The sequence below is a fragment of the Hemiscyllium ocellatum genome, chromosome 2 (assembly GCF_020745735.1).
Source record: "Hemiscyllium ocellatum isolate sHemOce1 chromosome 2, sHemOce1.pat.X.cur, whole genome shotgun sequence".
NCBI classification, from domain to species: domain Eukaryota; kingdom Metazoa; phylum Chordata; class Chondrichthyes; order Orectolobiformes; family Hemiscylliidae; genus Hemiscyllium; species Hemiscyllium ocellatum.
This window is the reverse complement of record NC_083402.1, coordinates 71,550,930-71,574,155: the sequence shown is the minus strand read 5'-3', so window position 1 is coordinate 71,574,155 and position 23,226 is coordinate 71,550,930. Positions and strand designations below refer to the sequence as shown.

General features: G+C 40.5%; 1 protein-coding gene across 4 annotated transcripts in view; it reads right to left on the bottom strand.

Annotated features, from left to right (window-relative positions):
• Positions 1-23,226, bottom strand: part of LOC132827858 (tumor necrosis factor alpha-induced protein 8) — a 138,022-nt gene that overhangs the window by 40,237 nt on the left and 74,559 nt on the right. For 3 of the 4 annotated variants that reach the window (XM_060844630.1, XM_060844623.1, XM_060844639.1), the window contains one exon: positions 14,111-14,220. The exons of the other annotated variant lie outside the window; for it this stretch is intronic. In XM_060844630.1, the coding sequence (XP_060700613.1) occupies position 14,111 (1 nt within the window). In that variant the 5' untranslated portion in view covers positions 14,112-14,220. The remainder of the gene's footprint in view (positions 1-14,110; positions 14,221-23,226) is intronic. 4 annotated transcript variants of the gene reach the window in all.

The window sequence follows — 23,226 nt, the reverse complement described above, 5'->3', positions numbered from 1 at the left end:
ACAACCTCAAGGGCGACCACTCTCCCAAAATACAGTTAGTGTGAGATAAGACAAAGAAGTTCATCTCGTAAAACATTGCTATCCTTGTACAAACCGTGAAGTTTTTATTTTGTAACAGTCCTCTGTATCTTTGGGTTTGCGAGACATGTTGCATAATGGCTGCTCAGAATTAATGGCCACCTCACTAACAATGAACCATGAACCCCTGCTATCAATCCACATTTACTGTTGGAGGGCCTTCAAGGAAAACCATGGGGCCAACCACAACATGGAGCAAGCCATCAATCCCTTTAAGCAAAGTTATTGTTGATTAGATAACTCAGGAAGGGTGTTCATGTTTGTGATGGTGTACATTGTGTTGTCCACAACCTTGTAGTTCCAATAGCCCAGCCAGTACTTACTGGAATCCAGATGAGGAGGAAGGGAAGGAGGCTAGATCTAACAAAAACAAAAATTGCTGGAAAATCTCAGCAGGTCTGGCAGCATCGGTGATGAGAAATTAGAATTAACATTTTGGGTATAGTGACCCTTCCTCAGAGACTAAGTCTACTTCGTACAACAGGAAGGAGCAAGACAGGCTGCATTTTGAGACTTTGCTTGAGGTGAAATGGACTTCCCTAACCCAAAATGGATTCCCCAATTTCTTAGCAGTACTTCCATTTCAGACAGCCAGTCTCTAAATCCCTATGATTATCAAGAATACATCAAGAAGACAAAAAAAAAAGACATATTCATTCTTGTGAAATTCCTTGATGTCCTCTTATAGGTGCCTATAACATTTGTGCCAGTAATGATCATTTTCAATAAGAAATAATCTAACCACCTCCCCTTGACATTCAGTGGTGTTACTATCAATGAATCCACCCCAATCAACATCCTGGGAGTTAACACTGACCAGAAACTGAACTGGACTCACTAAATAAAGATTGTGGTTGCAAGAGCAGATCAGAGGAGAGGACAGTAACTCACTTCCTGACTCCCCAAAACCTGCCCACCATCAACAAGACACAAGTCAGGAGTGTGATGGAATACCCTCCTGGAGACTGAAGCTTCAACAACACACAAGAAGCTTGGCATCATCCAGGGCAAAGCAGCCTGTTGATTGGCACAACATTCACAAACATCCACTCTCTCCACCACTGATGCTCAATAACAGCAATGTGTACTGGATGTAGGTTTGCTCGCTGAGCTGGAAGATTCATTTTCAGACATTTCGTCACCATACCAAGTAACATTATCAGTGAGCTTCCAGATGAAGCACTGGTCATATGGCCTGCTTTTTATTTAAGTGCTTAGGTTTCCTTGGGTTGTGATGTCATTTCCTGCGGTGATGTCATTTCCTATTCTTTTTCTCGGGGTGGTAAATGGGATCCAAGTCAATGTCTTTGGTGATAGAGTTCCAGTTGGAATGCCATGCTTCCAGGAATTCTCACACATGTCACTGTTTGGCATGTCCCAGGAGTGTGTATTATCTACAAGATGCACTGTAGAAATTCACCAAAGGTCCTTAGAAAGCATCTTCCAAACCCACAACCATTTTAGGAACATCTCCTAAAAATGAATGTGACTCATGTTGCTAATGGTTTATGAATATAGGCATGCAAAATGACCAGGACCCACACAACCCTGGTGAGCTATGGGGCTGTGAAAAAAAAACCATAAGCATATATTTATGAAGCTTGCAAATTCTACTCCAAGCCACTCACCATCCTGACTTGGAAATATATTATTATTCCTTTAATGTCTCTAGATCAAAGTCTTGCAATTTCCTATCTAACAGCATATTAGGTCTATCTATCACATATGGACTGCAGTGGTCAAGACACCAGATGACCATCACCTTCTCAAGGGAAACTAGAAATGCTAGCACAGCCACATCCCATGAATGAATAATGAATAATAAGTTTGGTGGCACTTAACTCCCTTCAGCTAACAGCTTTCCCAAGCCCTCAGAAATCAAATCTGACATTGTCAAGGTCTATAAGACTATGAAAATCATGATTGGAGGTTTGCAGTCTTATTCACATATTTAAATTCGAGTAGGTGACTTGCTGGCCCTGCAAACCTCCTAAAATGGCATTTTAGGAGGCATTTTATTAGCAAGTGGGTTTCAAATTTTTAAGCATTTCATTTGCCTTCCCCTCTAAAAAGTCCTCAGATAAGGGTAGTTGTGGGGTGAGGATTGCTGCAATAGTCTAATTGCTGAACTGGAGCTGATCCTGTGAAGAAAGTGTCCCTGTCTGCCAGCCTACTATTTCCTTCAGTCAACACAACAGCTTGCCTGGATGCAAGTGGAGAATGAGCTAAAATTGCACCTAATCAAGACCTGTCTATCTAGTTATTCAGCCTTATATTGGCAAAATTGATGCAAGAATTGTCCACAGGTAACATTGACATGCATTTGACCTCCTGAAGACTCAGAACTTGTGAAACAAGTTCCTACAATCATTGTTGGGTAACAGTGACAATGTGTAACCGTATGGTTATGGCTTCTGATCAGCCATGGCCATCCAGGTTGTGTAGCTCCTGATCATGCCAGCATGCCTATTTTCATTAAACACTATTTTCAACATGAGTCACATTAATGTTTTGGAGGTTTTTCACAATCTTGGATGTTTCAATGTACTTCATATAAACATTGAAGTGTAGTACTTGTTAGAACATACAGAAATATCCCAAATTGAACATTGTAATTCCCAAAAGTGGCAATGAGGAATAAATATTAGCTTGGATAGTGATAAAACTCTCATTCACTTCATCAATGGTATCATGGGATGTTTTATGCCCAGCTTAAAGCAGGAAAGCACCAGTAACGTATTAATTTCTTTAGGTCTGATATCTTAGCTTCCGTTTTGAAACATGAACTTGCACATACACAAAACTAAATGCATATGATTTTGTCTAAAAGTAGATATCTTTACTCAACCTGTACAGATAAGTTGTGACAAATGCCTGAGAAAAGTAAAAACCTGAACCCGGACCTTCTTGACCTCAGAAGTAGGGATACTATCATTATGCCACAAAAGCCAGGTTTTAAAAGTAACCATTGTCCCTTATAGTACTGTAAGGTTACCTTCTCATTAGAGAGAGAGATGACTGGTGATGGTTTAACCATTGGGTCACCATGCCTCAGGCAAGGAGAAAGAACCTTTATTGTATTCTCAGGCAGTGCAGAATTTGAATGCATGCTTTGCTTAGATAATTATCTTGGCTGGAAAATGACATCCTTATCAAAAAGGAATTATATATGACATTTTTGTTGCTATGACCTATTTTCAGGCTGCCATGGAGGATGGCAATCTGATCTCCTTGCACAACAGGAGAAACAACGATATTACACAATCTTGTTATTTTAAACATTTCAAAAATGTAAAACTACCTTTAGGAATGCTGCCAAACAGAATGAGCAAAATTAATAATGAACCTGACAGAAGTCATATTAATTCAATGTGTTAGAAAATTGCTTAAGAAATATCATTTTTACAATTGAAAATCATCTGATGTGCATTTCATTGTTGACATTGTTAAATTATGGACTCAATTATTTCATTTTCAGTTAAACAGATGTTAGCAGGAACGTTGTCTCAATTATTCAATTTTGGGTAAACTATGCTTTTGAGAATAATACTTCCTCCAGACTACCTATTTGTCAGTTATTAAATAGAAGACAAATATTGACAGAAAAACCTTTTTTTAAAAACAGACAAATTGATTATTTTAAATTTTTAAAAAATCAATTTTGACAAAGCATTTCTATATGGCAGGTTATGAAAGATAAATTGCTGTTTAAAAGTTATTTGGCAAATGATTAGTCTTCTCTGATTTAATTGACTACATGTTCATTAATATCATAAATCTCTAGCTAAGTTGGTATTTTGGCATACAACCGCAATTTGCAGCTACCAATGTATTTACTCACAGTGACGTTTCCTACACTCCTGAACCTGACTAGTTAACCTGTCAAGTCCTAAGTCAAAAGTGTCAAGAAAAACCAGAATGAATTTCATTCATTGATTAAAAGAGTCAACATGCTTCCCAATGAGTATCTGTAAAACCTTTTTCCTGGTGGAGCAGTAAATCTAAAGTGCCATACAGAAATGTGATCTGGGAAGGCTTTTGTTTAATATTTACTAAAACATGCCTTTAAGATACAAACTGAACACCAGTTGGATTTTGCCAGTCTACAATTTCAACAATGCATTACACTTTACAGCGTGGGAGCAATTCAAAGTTAAATATTACAAATTATCAAGACCTATTAAAAACTGTGATACAAAAACATAACGTCAAGCATTTGTTTCAATTATCTGGTTTTTGGATTCAGTATTCATTTTGGTAACCTGAAAATACACTATGACAGCTCACTGACACATCTTTTCTAATTCGACAGGCCTTCTAACACAGTGAATGTTATGACTTCTTTAAAATAATATAATTCTCTGAATAAGAAATCAGATTCAGATTATCTGCTAGATGACCCTGTGGTTCTTCCATTTACATCTATTAAAGCAGATGGCTATGGTAGAATATATTGCTAAAAGTATAGACTGTCTCCAAATTACTACACTCTGGCACACACTATCAAAACAGTACCTTATCTTTTTGCCCAGAAAGAAGGAGGAAGCGTTGGGTGTCTTGAACTACATTAAGGGAGACAAGTTCTCAAACTTGATAGGATCTATCCAAAGATACCATGGGGAGGCAAGGGAAGAAATAGCTGGGGTGTTAACAGATATCTTTGCATCCTCTTTAGCCTCATGCAAGTTTCCAGAGGACTGGAGCATTGCCAGTGCTGTTCCTATGTTTAAGAAGGGAAACAGAGATAATCCAGGTAATTACTTGCCAGTGACCCTGACATGGTGGGCAAGCTGTTGGAGAAGCTAATGAGACACAAGATTTATTCACATTTGGAAGTGAATGGACTGGTTATCGATAGGCAGCATGGGTTTGTGAGTGAAATTTTATTTTTCACAACTTGATTGAGTTTTTGAGAAAGTGATGAGAATGATTGATGAGGATAGGGCAGTGATGTTTTCTACATGGACTTAAGTTAGACAGTTGATAAGGTACCTCATCACATGCTGGTACAGATAGTACAGTCTCATGAGATCCAGGGTGAGCTGGCTAGATGGATACAAAATGACTTGGTCATAGAAGACAGAGAATAGCAATGGAAGGGTGCTTTTCGAAATGGAAATCATTAACTGATGGTGTTTTGCAAGAATCAGAGCTGAGGCCTTTGATCTTTATAATATAAATGATCTGGAAGAAAATGTTGGTAGTCTGATTAGTAAGTTTGCAGACAACACCAAAATTAGCAGAGTTGCAGTTAGTGAGAAGGATTGTCAAAAAATACAGTGAGATACAGGTAGATTGCAGATTTGGGCAGACAAATGGCAGATGGATTTTAATGCGGATCAATGTGAGGTGATATATTTTGGAAGATTAAATTCAGTTGCAAATTATGAAAGAACCCTGAGAGGCATTGACATACAGAGGGATCTGGGCGTACAGAAAATCCTGACCATGAAAGCGGTAACATTGCTGGATGAGGTGGTCAAGAAGGCATACAGCACCCTTGCCTTCATTGGCCAAGGCACCAAATATTAAAGTTGACAAGTTATGTTACAACTATGTAAAACATTAGTTAGGTCACATGTAGAATATTGCATGCAGTTCTGGTTGCAACCCGACCGAAAAGGATGTGGATGCTTTGGGGAAGGTGATCGAGAGTGTGGTGCTGGAAAAGCACAGCAGGTCAGGCAACATCTGAGGAGCAGGAGAATCAATGTTTCAGGCATAAGGCCTTCATCAGGAATCAGGAATGCTTTGGAGAAGGTGTAAAGAAGGTTCACCAGGATCTTTCCTGGTCTGGAGGGTTTTATTATGAGGAGAGGTTGGACAAACTTGGATTCTTTTCCCTTGGAGGCTGAGGGGGGACCAGGTGAAAGTTTACAAAATGATGAGGCATAGTCAGAGGCTTTTTCCCGAGGTGGAAAGTTCAACTATAAGAGGGCACAAGTTCAAGGTCAGAAGGGGAAAGTTTAGAGAAGAAGTGTGGGGAAATTGTTTTTACACAAATGGTGGTGGATGCCTGGAATGCACTGCCGGTGGTGGTAGTGGAAGCCAAAATGTTGCTGATGTTTAAGGTGTATCTTGATAGTCACATGAATGGAAGGCAGAGAAACAGAAATAGCACACGGGCAATAAGTAGCGGGTCTAAATGAGGAATAGAATCAGTGCAGGCTTGATGGGCCAAAGGGCCTATTCCTGTGCTGTATTGAATTGCATTGTATAATTGTATTATATTCTACAAAGTGTTTGTTGCCCTACTTAAACCATCAGTAATGGCGTGAAACAACTAAGCTTCTTGCTAGATAATTTGCTACAGGACAGTTGGAAGATCTACTCAAAGAGTAATTTTGGTATATGGAGTTCTATACAAAGCAGTCAGACTAAGGACAACATGTTTCTTTCTCTAAAGTCCACTAATGAACCAGGCAGTTTTTAGAACAATCTGATAGCTTTATGGTCACTCTCACTGGTACTGATTTTATATTTCCCAGATTAGATTTCCAAAGTACTTAATTTGAACTCTCGAAATGGCATAGTGGGATTTGAACACAGTGACACAAAAACAGCAATAGGCCAATCAGTCCCTGAGTTTATTCTATCATTTAATGGTCTGATGACTGACGGTTGGCTCCCCACACCGTTGTGTAATCGTCCAGTGCAATACCATCTCTACTCAACCTGCTTGCTTAATTTTTTTGGACAATAGTCTGTTGATCAGTACGAAGTAGGCATTCCATCCATGAGAAAGTCCTGCCTCATAGGACTATCAGCCAATTACAAGCTGTCAGTTCTGCACCATGTTTGTTTGGTGGTTATTGCTGGTATTGCAGGAGGCCAGACAGGTTGAGGAATTATCAACAATCCCAAACCAAGGTCAATCAGGAAGGTGATTGCAACCATGTTAGCAAGACCAGCTATATGGATGGGGCACAGACCAGAAAGGACATGAGGCAGTGGAGTTACTATGGGAAATTGGTCCAATTGGCACAGGAGAAAGACCAGCCTCACCTCCCAACCACCCCCAACATGTCCAATATCTTTTTCACTATCTGGCAACCAACAAGACAGACCTGTTTGACTACATGTTGTGCAGAGATCTCTCTTGTCATCCTTTGATTTGTAAGCAAAGGTGGGATTTGGCTCTTCATTGGGCATTTATTGCTGACTTAAAGGACCATGGGCTGGTAGATCAGCAATACCTCCTGTGCCACCTATAAAACTACAGTGTAGGCAGACTGACAGACCAGCGTACATGCACACCACTAACTGCATGATATCCTCTGAGTTACAGGTCCATTGGCTGTCTGAAAGTAACTTGTAAATTTCTGAAGATCATAGATGATTTCGATCATAATTCTCACTGCCTGCCATGGCTTCACATCTCCTAATACTTACGACTAACACCAATCTCATAACAATCAGAGATTTATAATTACTTATTGAACACAAATCTGTTCTTTTGTTTAAGGGTAAGAGTTCCACATATCTCCCACCTTTTTCACGGAGAAGTGTTTATTATTTCCTGTCTTCAAATCAGTGTTTACTTTTCAAGTTTACAATCCCTTTTCCTGCAATTCTGAGTCAGTGGAAAAATGTTTTCTCTATATACCTGTCAATTCCTTCTTAATTCCTAATCTCTCACTGTTTCAGCATTATTATTTCACACTTTTACTCCAATGACATCACCAATGCAACAGTAATTTTCCATCTTTCCTGATTTGTGAGGTAAAAACTAATGTAAATAACATCTATACCAACAGAAAGATGAATACGATAAAGTTGTACTTTCTTTGTAAGCAAATGAAGTTTAGATTTCTGCAAGAGGATGGTGATTAAAATAAAATCTGAAAAGAACCTTTGGAATTAAAGCAACTGCAGAATGGAAAGTTTGATGAGTCCTGGAAAGTGTTTGCACCCAGCTGGTGAGCTATTAAAAGGGAAGCATGTAGTTATTCCTGGAGCTGTTTTTGCTCTTAACCTTTTCTCTCACCAATTAATTCAACATGTAAGTAACTAATGAAATTATTATTGCTTTCATGAATTTCAAACCTAACATTCAAGAAACAGGAGCAAAGCTTGATCGCATTCAGTATATCACGGCAGGACTTTCTAATCTTGAATGTCCTTGTAAGTTAAAATTGTGACTAGTTTTGAATGCAGGCAATAAACTCAAATTCCACAGCTCTCTGAGGTCAACAAAAAAATTCCAATTCCAAGGGTTCACCATCCTCTGGGAAGCACTTGCCTGCTGGGGTCAGGAAACACACAACAGCATCATTTTGGGGAGTGCGGAGAGGAGGTGGTGGACATTTGCAGTTTACTGTTTTCCAAAGGAGGGCTGCAAATTGGCCATCCAGCCCTCCAGCCAATCAGAGGCTGCTTGTATGGGAATAGAAGCAGGATTGAAGTAGTAGGGCCCTTTCTAAATACATTACAGCAATGCTACTGTGAGTGCTATTTTCTGGAGGACATGCAAGCACCAGGAATTGAGGAAGATAGGCAGGGGGCCAACCCCTAAGTTATCTGAAGCCAATATTGAGGTCCTTCCATAACTCCTGTTGGAGAGGAGGGATGGAAGGTGGTGGAATCTGGAACTCACTGCCTATAAGTGTAATGGAGACAGAAACCCTCAGAACATTTAGGAAGTACGTTGATGTGCACTTGCATTGCCAAAACATTCACGGTTACGGGGCAAATGCTGGAAAATACGATTCAAATAGTTAGGTGTTTTATTTTGACCAGCACAGACTCAATGGGCCAAAGGGCCTTTTTCAGTGCTATAGAACTGTGACTATGACTATGATGCTGAAACACATTGCCGGGGAGATTGTACAAGCAGATACAATAGCAATGTTTAACAGGCATTTAGATAAACACACGAATAAGCAGGGAATAGAGGAATATGGACCATGTACAGACAGATGCGATTGTTTGGATTGTGCAGACATATGGGCCGAAGGGCCTGTTCCTGTACTGTATTGTTCTGTGCTTTATGTTTCTAAGCTGCTACGGCTGCATTGGCTGAGACCACCAACAGCAAAACTGAGCTCCATAGGAACGGAGTCCAGTGCGGGAAAGGGTTCACTGATTGTCTTCACTCTGGGAAGGTTAGTACAATGTCAGGCCTTCACGACAGGCCTCTGAGTATTCAACCTGCAGCAGAGTCTCCAGCTGAGGAAACTGATGGTGCCCACTGCTCCTGACCTTATCAGGAATGCATGCCCAGGGCACTTACTGACCTGTCAGAATAGCCCCTGCCCTAGTTATATTGACAACTATTCAACATATCTCTCTGTTCTTTTCTTTGCTGGAGAAAAGGGCTAACAATGTGAGAGAAGAGACCTGACAATAGGAAGAAAGCTCAATCTCCAGAGTATGACTGTCATGAAGGTGAGATTTGGATATCACAAGGATGGCATGGAAGTGCTAGTCAGAAAAGGAGCAATTAACATTCCGAAAGAGGGCAAAAAGTTTTTGCGGTCTGTTGAGGAAAAGAATATCATGCATTCCTTCCCTTCTGACACCAAAAGACTCAACTGCATAATGAAGCTTCAGCACCACAGACACTTCTGCAGTCTAAGTTTGGTTCTCATGATATTTTCTTGTATCTCCCACAGATTCTAACATGGAGAGCAGCCACCATATTAATTATAATGGGGTCAGCAGGTGGTCCACAGAATATGAGTTCCCTGATTAGGGCTGTTAATCTGGCCCAGTCAGGGAGGCCCGGCTGATGGATGTAAACAGGAGCAGCAGATATCCTGTTCACTCGGACAGCTAACTCTGAGGGAGCTAAATCAGTTTTACCGACTCGCCTCATGTAAATAAAGGGTGACTTGGCGACGAGAGAAAAGCAAGGTCCTGAAGAAATTCACTTGCAATAGTCATCTTTGAGTGGGGGTAAGCATTTCTGGCATCATACTGTTATTTGGGAAGCTTGACTTGTTCAATCTTGCCATCGAAGACTGGGCCCAGTATGTGAAAAGAATACATTATTTTTTCCAAGCAAATGACATTGGGCAGATAAAAAGCAATGAGTAATTCTCCTGACAATATGTGAGCTTGTAAGTTTTTCAGTTACTATGAGCCTAACTTTCCGGAGGCAACAGATACTAAAACCTTTCAAGAATTGATGGATTTAATTTAGGAATATTATGACTCCAAGACCCATCTACTTCTGAGATACTCTCAGTTTTACTTGACAATTTGAGAACCAGGGGAATCCTTACTGGGATTTTTGACTAGATTAAGATGACTGGCAGGCACATGTGACTTTACTTTAGCTTCATGAGGCCATTTGGTATGCGAGATTAATGACATAACCATGCAAAAGCGCCTCCCAGCTGAAGGCACTACAACTGGAAGGTGTGGCATTGTGGAGCATATGAGTTGCAGGGGATTCCGATATGTGGACACCCTCGCCAGCTGGACTGAGCGTGCAGAACACCAGTTATAGGAAGGAGATCATTACGCTGGATAGGGTTTAGAAGAGATTTACCAGAATGTTGCTGAATATGGAAGGTTTGATTTATGAAGACAGGCTGAGACCTTTTTCACTGGAGTTTAGGAGGTTGAGAACTGATGGTATAGAATGTTATAAAATCATGAGGGGCATAGATAGGGTTAGTGGTAGCTGTCTTTTCCTCAGGATGGGGGATTTCAAGATTAGGAGGCATATTTTTAAGGTGAGAAGAGAACAATATAAAAAAAAGACCATGGGGGCACATTGTTTACACAGAGAATGGTTTGCATGTGCAATGAACTTCCTAAGGAAGTGGAGGATGTGGGCACAGTTACAATGTTTAAAAGACATCTGAATAAGTACATGAATAGAAAACGTTTGAAGAGATATGGGCCAGGGCAGGCAGGTGGGATTAGTTTATTTTGGGATTATGTTCAGCATTGACTGATTGAACTGAAGGGTCTGTTTATGTGCTGCATGATTCTATGATCATTTGAGTGAAGGCAATTGCTTAGCCTCAGTCAGGACATTTCCTGGACAGAGGGACGCTAGGTCAGACCACAACAAAACACCAAACAAAGTGAAGCCTTGGCTAAATGGTTAACATTTTCTTCAGGATTCAGGCCGGCAAGCCATTATAATTGCTGCTGGTATGCAGACTCAAGACAGCAAAAGTTGAAAGTGTGGTGCTGGAAAAGCACAGCCAATCAGGCAGCATTCGAGGAGCAGGAAAATTGACGTTTTGGGCATAAGCCGTTCATCAGGACTTATGTGTCCCACTAGATTGAGTAAGAGAACTCATAGATTGTGATCCAAGAGTGTGCACACCCTGAAAAGTCTATCTACATCAGTTAAATTGCTTAGCAACATCCAAATCAGAGCCAATCAAAATAAACATCTGGTTAAATGGTCACTCGGTTCTAATGGAAGCCAAAACCTATATGCAGCCGTTGCAAAAGCAGTCTTTAAGAAACTTTGCTCTGGACTCCAACCCTTACATTTGTGCAAGAACTTGGTAAGACTGAGAATCTATACTGAGGAACCTTTACAGACTAAGGGTACAACTTTGATTCGGGTCCCGTATGAAAAGCAGATGGTTCGATTACCACTGATTATAGTAAAAGGCTCAGGCCTAAGCTTGATGGGGCAAAACTGGTTGAGAAAAATTCTCCTTGATTGGCTCAATATTCTTCAGTTAGAAAATGGCTGGCTGTGTGAAGTCCTAATTAATACCTGAAAGTTTTTCAGGATGGTCTAGGGACTATCAAAGGAGCCAAGGCTTCCTTGCATGTCGACCAGGAAGCACTTCCACGATTCTGCAACACTTGCCTAATGCCATTTGCCTTACAGCAAATGCAGTGGCAGAAATCAGAAGGCTGGAAAGTGAAGGACCGTCGTGTTTGTGGAACGGCCAGCATTGGTCATACCGAATATGAAGCCTGACAGGTCGGTTCACCTGTGTGGGGGTTTTAAACAAATATAAACCATTTATCGAAGTTGGATAAATATCTAATCTCTCGCAAAAAGGATGTATACACAAAACTGGCAGGTGGGCTGTTATTCACAAAGCTGGACATGAGCCATACATACTTGCAATTGTGGTTAGTTGAGGATTCCTAGAAATATGCTACAATTAATATCCATAAGGATTTGAATCTATATATGAGACTCTACTTGGAGTATCCTGCCCCCAGCTCCAACCACCCCCCCCCCCCCTTTCCATTCATCTCTCCACCCTGAGGCTCCCAGCCTCATTCCTGATGAAGGGCTTGCCCGATAAGCACTGAAGATGCTTGACAGGGGACGAAACATCTGCAAATCAACTTCCCAGCTTGGCAAACATACCCACAACTACAACAAATTTCTTATTTCTTTATTGCTTACTTTCCTACCTATTATAGTGTCACCTGCAAATTTGGCTATAGTACCTTCTATCCCTATAACCACACCATTAATATAGAGTATAAGTAGTTGGGGTCTGAGTGCTAAACCTTGTGGCAGCCCACTAGGTCCATCGTGCCAACCAGAAAAGGACTCTGTTTTCTACTGGTTAGCCAATATTCTATCCAAGCGAATATATTAGCCCTAACCCCATATGATCTTATCTTGTATATTAACCTTTGGTGCAGCACTTCATAAAATCCCTTCTGGAAGTCCAGATATACTACAGTTACAAGATCCCCAATATCAATTTTGTTTGTTTCACCTTTGAAGGACAGTGAATAAGTCAAACGTGATTTACCCTTCATACCACAATACTGATGAACCTCATTTTGACTTTCCAAATGTCCTGTTATTACTTGCTTAGGAATGGATTCTAACAATTTCCCAATGACAGATGTTAAACTAACTAGTTTATAGTTTACTAGTTTTGCCTGTCTCCATTTTTGAATTATTTGTTATATTTGCATTTTCCAATCCACTGGAACTTTTCACACATCCAGGGAATTTTGGAATGTTATAGCCAGTGGATCCACTGTCTCTACTGTCATTTTCTTCAGGACCCTAGTATATACACCATCAGACCCTAGGGACTTTGCCTTCAATCGGAGTACCTTTTCCTAGTGATGATGATTGTTCTGAGTTCCTCCCTTTTTATAACCTCTGCATTCCCTGTTATTATTGGGATGGCATTAGTTTCCTCCACCATAAAAACATGTAAAATTCTGATTTAGTGGCTCCACTATGGGGAGAATACATGGCACAGTAACTAAATGAAGTATCAAACTCTGGGTTTTAATTGACAGAAATAAAAGACAATTATGTTTTCACTGATATTATCCTCACTTTGCCTAGGTGCATTACCATTGTTATATGCTAGCCCCTTCTTAGGGAATTCCTTAGGATTAAATAGATTAATGCAAACACTTGTCATTACTCAGAATTTACTCAGAATGCACATACTCTATCATTGGTTCAGTACATGAGTACATCAAAAAAGTTAATCATGTGCTATAGGAAAGTCCTACATTTGATCGATGGTCAACCAAATGGTGATAATGTTAAATTAGCCACATACAGCCCAGTTTAAAGAGAGGAAAATAAGAGATGATTTGTACCCAACAATACCTATTGGAAATTCACATGGTCAGCATAGGCTCAGACTCACCTATGATCCCTTCCACATGATTAAGTACTCAGCTGACAGTCAGTGTCCAGACTCACTATCCCAAATATTAGTGAGTCACCAGCATCAATGAAATCATACCCCAACACAAGTGACTCCATCAGGAAAGAACTGAATAAGGAGGTGATGAAAAAAAATAGATTCAAAGGTGATTTCATGTCATAGCATACAGCATGGAAACAGATCCTTTGGTTTAACTAATCCATACTGACCCCACACTAGAAATATTGAAAAATACCAGCAAAGTTATTTGCTACAAGGGTAGAGCTCTCAAATTGATTCGATATGGTGATTTTTGAGAGCACAGACGTTCTAGCAATTGTCTCAGCGCACAAAGTTCAGCATTCCCATAACCTAGTCCACAGCCTAAAAAGCACAATTGTGGAAAAAAACCACTTTTGCACTAGTTCTGGTCACACATACACAGTAAATGAAAAATATCTTACTGTCAGGAGTGTATAGATGTGTTGACAACAATGCTGCAGGGTGAATGAAGTTCGCATATAAATGTCGATCTGTTTGCAATTGTTTGGCAGATCAAAACTGAAAGACAAAACTGAACAAAAACCTTAAAATTACACATCAAAATAGATATATTCCATTACATCTTTAATAAGATCAAAACCTGCTAACAGCTCATAAAATCTTTTATGTTTTGCCACCAGGTGGCAATAACACATTTTCAATATAAAATACTGGCTAGAAATAAAAGTACATTTCAGTGGCTATAAATTACAGACAGTGTGTTGCAGAAACATTACACAGGCAGTATTTATGCTAATAAGTGGAATTAGTGGAAAAAGATCTTATTGCACTCAAATTCAAAGTAGAATGCAAATAACATGGAGTTTTTTTTAAGTTGTGCTGCGATAAACAGATTAAAGTGAAGACAAAAAAAACTTCATGAAACCGTCAGTTTAATTGAAACACTTACAGTTTTTTGTTAAATGCAGCAAAAACCACTGGCCACATCACTATCTTTCACTTAAAAACCTTATTTGATTGCACTTCTATATAAATACTGTAGACAGACAACAGACATGTAATTCTGAAAACTACAAATCAATGCAATTTAATAACACTGAATTTCAGAATTCTTTCTTAGTTATACAGAGATAAGTCCAACTAGAATTTTTTAACAGTTGAATGATGGTAGAAGTCCAAATAGTGTAGGAAACTACCAACAGCTGGAGAAGCTCAGTCATTTTCCACTAAGACATCGGTAAACAGATATTGCTTCCATACATAAGGGAAAATTGTACTCACCTGTAAAGCCCAAGCTAAGGTTTTCAGTGACAAATTAATACCTATGTGAAGATGGAGTCACAGTAAAAAAAACGATAACGAGGGTGTCACATATGAATATTAAAGAGGATTATCAGTTATATCATTATGTCTTTGTGCATATGGTCCTTCTGTCATATTCCTGCCCCTCCCCCATCTCAAACACACCCTCATCAGGGCCTGCTGTATTGCAAGAATTACTTAACATTTCTTGAAGATAACAAAAGACAGAAATCCTTGGTTTTTCCGTTGATAATTTACACATTGTCTCTTGTAAGGACTGAAGAACTTGTAAAGTTAATTCATCTTGGATGAAAAGCTTCTGCTTGCAATGTATCAGAGAAAGAAAACTGATCAGAATATGAAGTAATATGAACCAAACAGATGTGAATTTATCTACAAATTATGAAGTAGCTCTTATCATGGCACACAATATAAGTGAAGTTTGTTTTCTTCTGAAGAAAGGATACTGAATATAAAATAATCTCATTACTGCAGGAAACCAGTAATGATGAATTTTTTATAAGTACAAGCGCTGATAATTGTGCCAAGCAGTGCATTTTATAATTTTGATGTAACCATATACACTTCTAAGAAATTTTCTGTCTTTACAATTATATCTGCATTTGAAACTAAAGGGCTGAAAAAACACAGTAATGGAACTGAAGGAGTCTGATGTTACAGAACATTATTCATTATATCAAATACCAAGGGAATTCAATTAAGAGTTTTAGCTGGAGATCTCAGCTGTGGAGTTACACGTATTACTAACTGTAGCCGGGTACTGAATGGTTAGGGCTGTATGAGCAGAATGAAAACTTATCACCATGGTGCTCTTGCATTTGAACTAACAGTAGCAGCAGCAACCATCCAGACTTTGAAGGTCTCACCCACTGTGATGCATGTGGCATTATTTGAAGATTCAGTAATAAGAAAAGACAAAAAGTGAAAATCACACGAATACAATTTTTGTTGCCCTACATTCCCCTGGCATACATAAATCTCATTGGTTTTTTTGTGCCAAAACAATAACAGTTCTTTTAACTTGAACTCTTGAGAACTACTTCTTTAATGGCATTAGATAAAACCATCGAGTGATGAATACTTGCTTGTATCATAGCAATAGTATGATCGAAAAGGCCAATCTGTCCAATTCTAAGAATATAATGTTTGTTCTCCTAGACTCAAAAGAGTTGGTTTTGTTCGAGCCAGTCTCAGCAACCCTCATCAAGTTCAAAGAAATTACTGAAATTTATGGTTAGTTATGATGAAAGGACAAGAACTAACTAAGTTAAATCATACATGTGTTTCTCGAAGTTGATATAGCAGTGTAGCATAACTTGTAAGTTCTGGCAATTATAATGCGATTAAGCAAGATTTAAGATGCATAAGATGGGGAAGGGAACTGCAGGGGATGGGCACACTTGAACTGTGGAGCTTATTCAAGGAACAGCTACAGCGGGTCCTTGATAAATATATACCTATCAGGCAGGGAGGTAGTTGTCAAGAGAGGGAGCCATGGTTTAGTAAAGCAGTTGAAGATCTTGTCAAGAGGAACAAGGCAAGTTATGTCAGGATGAGGTGTGAAGGCGCAGTTTAGGGGGCTTGAGGGTTATATAAGTTAGCCAGAAAAGATCTAAAGAGAGGGCTAAGAAGAGCCAGGAGGGGACATGAGTTGTTGGAGCATAGGATCAAGGAAAACCCTAAGGCCTTTTAGAGGTATACCAAGAATAAAAAAATGACGAGAGTAAGATTAGGGCCAATCAAAGATAGTACTGAGAAGTTTTATGTGGAATCTAAGGACATACAGTTAGGACTTAACAAATACTTTTTGTCAGTATTTACATTGGAAAAGGGCAATGTTAGTGAGAACACGGAGATATAGGCTACTGGATTACATGGATTGAGGTTGACAAAGAGAAGGTTTTAGGAATTTTGAAAGGTCTGAAAATAGACAAGACCCCTGGGCCGGATGGGATTTATCCTCGAATTCTCTGGGAAGCCAGGGAGGAGATTGCAGAGTCTTTGGCTTCGATCTTTATGTCATCACTGTCAACTGGAGTAGTGCCAGAAGAAGACAAAAGGATTGCAAGTGCTGTTCTCTTGTTTAAGAACGGGAGTCGGGACAACCCTGGTAATTATAGACCTGTGAGCCTTACTTCGGTTGTGGGTAAGATGTTGGAAAAGTTTATAAGAGATAGGATTTATAATCATCTGGAAAGGAATAATTTGATTAGGGATAGTCAACACGGTTTTGTGAATTGTGTCAACACTGTTTTCTTTGAGAAGGTGACAAAACAGATTGATGTGGTGGGTATGGACTTCAGCAAGGTGTTTGAGAAGGTTCCACACAGTAGGCTATTGCACAAAATACAGAGTTTCGGGATTGAAGATGATTTAGCAGCTTGGATCAGAAATTGGCTAGCTGAAAGAAGACAGAGGGTTATGGTTGATGGGAAATGTTTATCCTGGAGCTCAGTTACCAGCGGTGTGTCACAAAAGTCTGTTTTGGGGCCACTGCTGTTTGTCATTTTTATAAATGATCTGTAGATGGGCATAGAAGGATGGGTTAGTAAATTTGCAGATGACACTAAGGTAGGCAGAGTTGTGGATAGTGCTGAAGGATGTTAGGGGTTACAGAGGGACAGAGATAATATGCAGAGCTGGGCAGAAGTGGCAAATGGAGTTTAATGTGGAAAAGTGTGAGGTAGTTCACTTTGGAAGAAATAACAGGAATGAGAGTACTGAGTAAAATTCTTGGCAGTATAGATGAACAGAGAGATCTCTGTGTCCAGGTGCATAAATCCCTGAAAGTTGCCACCCAGGTTGATTGGGTTGTTAAGAAGGCATATGGTGTGTTGACATTTATTGGTAGGGGGATTGAGTTTCGGAGCCACGAGTTCATGCTTCAGCTGTACAAGACACTGGTGTGGCCGCACCTGGAGTATTGTGTGCAGTTCTGATCACCACATTATTGGAAGGATGTGGAAGCTTTGGAAAGATTCAGAGCATATTCACTAGGGTGTTGCCTGGTATGGAAGGAAGGTCTTACTAGGAAAGGGTGAGGGAACTGAGGCTGTTTTCATTGGAGAGAAGAATGTTGAGAGGTGACTTAATCGAGACATATAAGATAATCAGAGGTTAGATAGGGTGGACAGCGAGAGCCTTTTTCCTCAGATGGTGATGGTTAGCACGAGGGGACATAGCTTTAAATTGAGGGGTGATAGATTTAGGACAAATATTAAGGTAAATTGTTTACTCAGAGTAGTTGGGGCATGAAACAGTTTGCCTGCAACAGTAGTAAACTCACCAATGTTAAGGGCATTTAAATGGGCATTGGAAATACAGATGGATAATACTGGAACATCAGATTAATTTCACAGATTGGTGCAACATCAAATGCTGAATGGCCTGTACTGCACTGTAACATTCTATGTTCAATGTTCTGTGCAAGACAACATTGTAAAATTACTTTAAGGGAATACAGCACAATGAATTCACTCCATATTCAGTATTTGAATCCTACAAAGTAGATGGTGTGCTTTTATACTTCTCCCTGGTAAACAATTGCTTTAATCTGTCCTCATAACAAATTTCTCATTCCTAGAACCATGCTTTTAAATCACTTCTGCACTCTCTCCAGCACGTGCATTCACACCTTTCTTATAATGTAGGGCCCAATCTGTATGCAATACTCCAGGAGAGGTCTAACAACATCTTCTACAATAATTATGAAAGGAAAATAATACCATCTCTAGTATAAAGTGGCAGTTGGCTACTGTTTTCAAACATGACTGTCTATGATCTGAAGCTTGGCTGTTTTAGAATTTTGATTCAGCAACGGTGAAAAAACGGCAAGTCAGGATATGGAGAATAAAAATAAGGACCAGAAACAAAAATCAGAAATTGCTGGAGAAACTCAAAGAGTCTAGCATGATCTATGCAAAGAAAGCAAAGTTAGTGTCTAAGATTTGATTACCCTTCTTCAGAACTTATAGTAGCTAAGAAAAGGTGGTACATACACAGGTATCAAAGAGTTTAAAATCTGATTGAAGATTTGTAGCTCGGGTATCCGTTGTTGTGGTTCTGCACGCCGAGCTGTAAGTTTTTGCTGCAAACGTTTCGTTCCCTGGCTAGGGAACATCATCAGTGCGGTGGGAGCCTCGTGTGAAGCGCTGCTTTGATGTTTCTTCCGGTATTTATATTGGTTTGTTCTTGCCGCTTCCGGGTGTCAGTTTCAGCTGCAGTGATTTGTATCTGGGGTCCAGGTCGATGTGTCTATTGATGGAGTTTGGGGATGAATGCCCAGAGAAACAATAGCCAACCTACTGGACATACATAACAGAACACAGGAGGCCGAACCTATCAACAAGGACGGCATACTTAAACTACTGGACCTGTGCCTCACCACACACTTTACATTCAACAATCAGATATACGAACAAATCAACGGAACACCCATGGGATCACCAATCTCGGGACTCATATGCAAAGATTAGAACATACAGCCATATCACAAATCCAACCCAAACTCTGGATCAGATATGTTGATGACACCTTTGTAATCATCAAAAACACAGATATAGAAAAAACACACAGAATCATCAATGCCACACTCACAGGAATCCGATTCACACGAGAAGAAGAAAAGGATAGCCAACTCCCATTCCTAGACGTGTTAGTAGAGAGAACACCCAACGGAGAATTCACCACAAGGGTACACAGGAAACCAACACACACAGACCAAGTCTTAAACTATGAAAGTAACCACCCCAACACACACAAACGAAGCTGCATCAGGACACTATTCAAAAGGGCCACAACACACTGCAGTACACCAGAACTGCGAAAAGAGGAAGAGGAACATCTATACAAGGTATTCACCAAAAACGGATACCCACGCAACTTTATCACCAGATGCCTAAGAGATAGACCACGGAACGAGGACATGCCACAACCAAAAGGACTAGCCACTCTACCATACGTCAGGAGTGTATCAGAACTGACAGCCAGACTACTGCGACCCTTAGGACTCATAACAGCACACAAGCCAACATCCACGCTCAGACAACAACTCACTAGAACAAAGGACCCAATACCCAGCATGAGCCAAACTAACGTAGTTTACAAAATACCATGCAAGGACTGCACAAAACACTATATAGGACAAACAGGAAGACAGCTAACAATCCGCATCCACGAACATCAGCTAGCCACAAAACGACACGACCAGCTATCTCTAGTAGCCATACACTCAGACAACCAGCAACATGAATTTGACTGGGAAAACACCACTATCATAGGACAAGCCAGACAGAGAACAGCCAGAGAATTCCTAGAAGCATGGCATTCATCCCCAAACTCCATCAATAGACACATTGACCTGGACACCATATACAAACCACTACAGCTGAAACTGACACCCGGAAACGGCAAGAACATCCATCAACAGACACATCGACCTGGACCCCAGATACAAATCACTGCAGCTGAAACTGACACCCGGAAGTGGCAAGAACAAACCAATATAAATACCGGAAGAAACATCAAAGCAGCGCTTCACATGAGGCTCCCACCGCACTGATGATGTTCCCTAGCCAGGGAACGAAACGTTTGCAGCAAAAACTTACAGCTCGGCGAGCAGAACCACAACAGGTATCAAAGAATGGGATTGGAAAAAAATTAACTTAGTTTTCCAATCAACTTGTTCAGAGAAGTTATTATATACATCTGGAGCAGGTGGGACTTGAACCTGGGCCTCTTGGTCCAGGGTAGGGACACTAGAGGGTCTATTATAAAGTGTATTGCACCTGGTATTCCCAGGCGGTCTCCCATTCAAGTACTAACTGGGCCTGAGTCTGCTCAGTTACTGAAATCAGATGAGATGAGGTGTTTTCAAACTAGTATATGGATGGGTGGAGGCGGAATCCAGAGAGAAAAACAGAGAAAGACAGTTTGGCATGATGATAGATGGTAGTAAACCAAGGAGGAAGAGGAGCTGTTAAGTGGGGGCTATAAGTAACTGAAAATGAGTTGGTTGTGCTGAAAGCAGCTTATAGAGTGTGGTGCTGAAAAAGCACAGCAGGTCAGGCAGCATCCGAGGTGCAGGAGAATCAACGTTTCAGACTGGAGCCCTTCATTAGGAATGAGGCTGGGAGCCTTGAGGGTGGAGAGACAAATGGGAGGGGGTTGGAGATGAGGAGAAGGTAGCTGAGAGTGCAAGAGGTGGATGGAGGTGAGGGTAATGGTAATAGGTCAGAGAGGAGGGTGGAGTGGATAGGTGGGAAGCAAGATTGACAGGTGGGTCAGGTCATAAGGACGTATATGCCAGTGTTGCAGCTATTTGGAGAAACTTGACTGAAGGTATGGTTAATTTTAGAGCACAAGTCTTCAGCATTATACCTGAGTTGGAATCTGTGTCCACAGCTTTTGATGTATCCAATGCCTTCAGTCATTTCTTGATTCTATATGGTGTTCACTGGGCTAGGTTCTGCTATATTGAAGATTGTGAACTTTCATGGAATTTTCTTCCATTAGTTGTTTAATGTTCATCACCATTCCCAGGTGGATGTGGGAGGGCAGTAGAACAATGATTTTGTCCATTGTGGTGGGAATACATAGCTCATGCTGCCTTTGCTGTCGAACATTCATTTTAGGTTTTGTCTGAGCTGCATCAGGTTGTCACTTCAATTTAAGGCTCACCCAGTCCGTGTAACCTGCATGCATTATTCTTGACTTTAATATGGTATTAGGAACAAATTCGAGCAAGTAATCACATGTGCACAGCAAATGGCTTATCGGGCTTTTAAGGTCACTTGTGGCATGCAACTAAAGATTTGCATGTTGAGCAAAAGCATAAATATTCTCACACATATACGCACACTCTAGCCTACAAATTCTGCAAAGAACCCTATCAAAAGGACTAGAGGGGTGGTTAAATAGTTAATAATAGGGATTGTAGACCAGATGTCAGCTTGTTCCTCCTGCTTTTCAGGCATTCTTTATCAAACTGTGCCAGGTAGAATACTCTCACACTGGAATGTTCTTGGTTCCAGGTTGTGACTGCCCCCGTGGCCAATAAGCAGAGAGAAGGGAAACATATTCACCTTATTCAGGGAGAAAATGGGTTCCACTTGGAGTTCCATGCCAGTTTCAGGTCTGGATCTCTGAAAAAATTCTACTATTGAACTGAACAACTTGCTGAGGTTGCTTGGCACAAATAAATAAAACTGTGTCAAAGGCATTGTTCATTTATGAGGAACAAAAGGATGGCCAGAGTGAGGGTAGGGCCAATCAGGGATAGTGCAGGGAGCCTGTGCCTGGAGTCAGAGGAAGCAGGGAATGTCCTTAAATGAATAATTTGCTGTAGTATTCACTATTGAGAGGGACCTTGTCGTTTGCGAGGACAGCGTGAAACAGGTTGATACACTCGAATAGGTTGATGTTAAGAAGGAAGGTGTGCTGAAAAATTTGAAAAAAACATAAGGAAAGATATGTCCCCTGGGCCAGAAGGAATATATCCAAGCTTATACACTGGCTCAGTGGTTAGCACTGCTGCCTCACAGCACCAGGATCCTGGGTTTGATTCCAGCCTCGGGCAAACTGTCTCTGTGGAGTTTGCACATTCTCCCTATGTCTGCATAAGTTTCCTCTGGGTCCTCAGACCAAAGATGTGCAGGTTAGGTGAATTGGGGTAAATGTAGAGTAAGAGAGGCAGGGGAATGAGTCTGGGAGGGATACTCTTCAGAGGGTTGGTGTGACTTGTTGGGTCACATGGTCTGTTTCTACACTATGAAATGAGGGAAGAGATTGCTGCATCTTTGGTAATGATCTTTCCATCCCTCACTATCCAATGGAGTGGTGCCAGATGATTGGAGAGTGGCAAATGTTATTCCCTTGAATCCTGGGAATTATAGACCAGTCAGTGTTACGTCTGTAGTAAGCAAATTATTGGAGAGGATTCTGAGACACAGGTTATGATTACTTGGAAAACCATAGTTTGATTAGAGATAGTCAGCATGGCTTTGTGAGGGGCAAGTCATATCTCACAAGCCTTAGTGAATTCTTTGTGGATGTGACAAAACACATTGCTGAAGGTAGAGCAATGGATGTTGCGTACGTGGATTTTAATAAAGGTTTGATAAGGTTCCCCAAAATAGGCTCATTCAGAAAGTAAAGTGGCATGGAATACAGGGAAATCTGGCTGTCTGGAAACGGAATTAGCTGGCCCATAGAAGACAGAAGGTGTTGGTAGATGGATAGTATTCAGCCTAGTGAC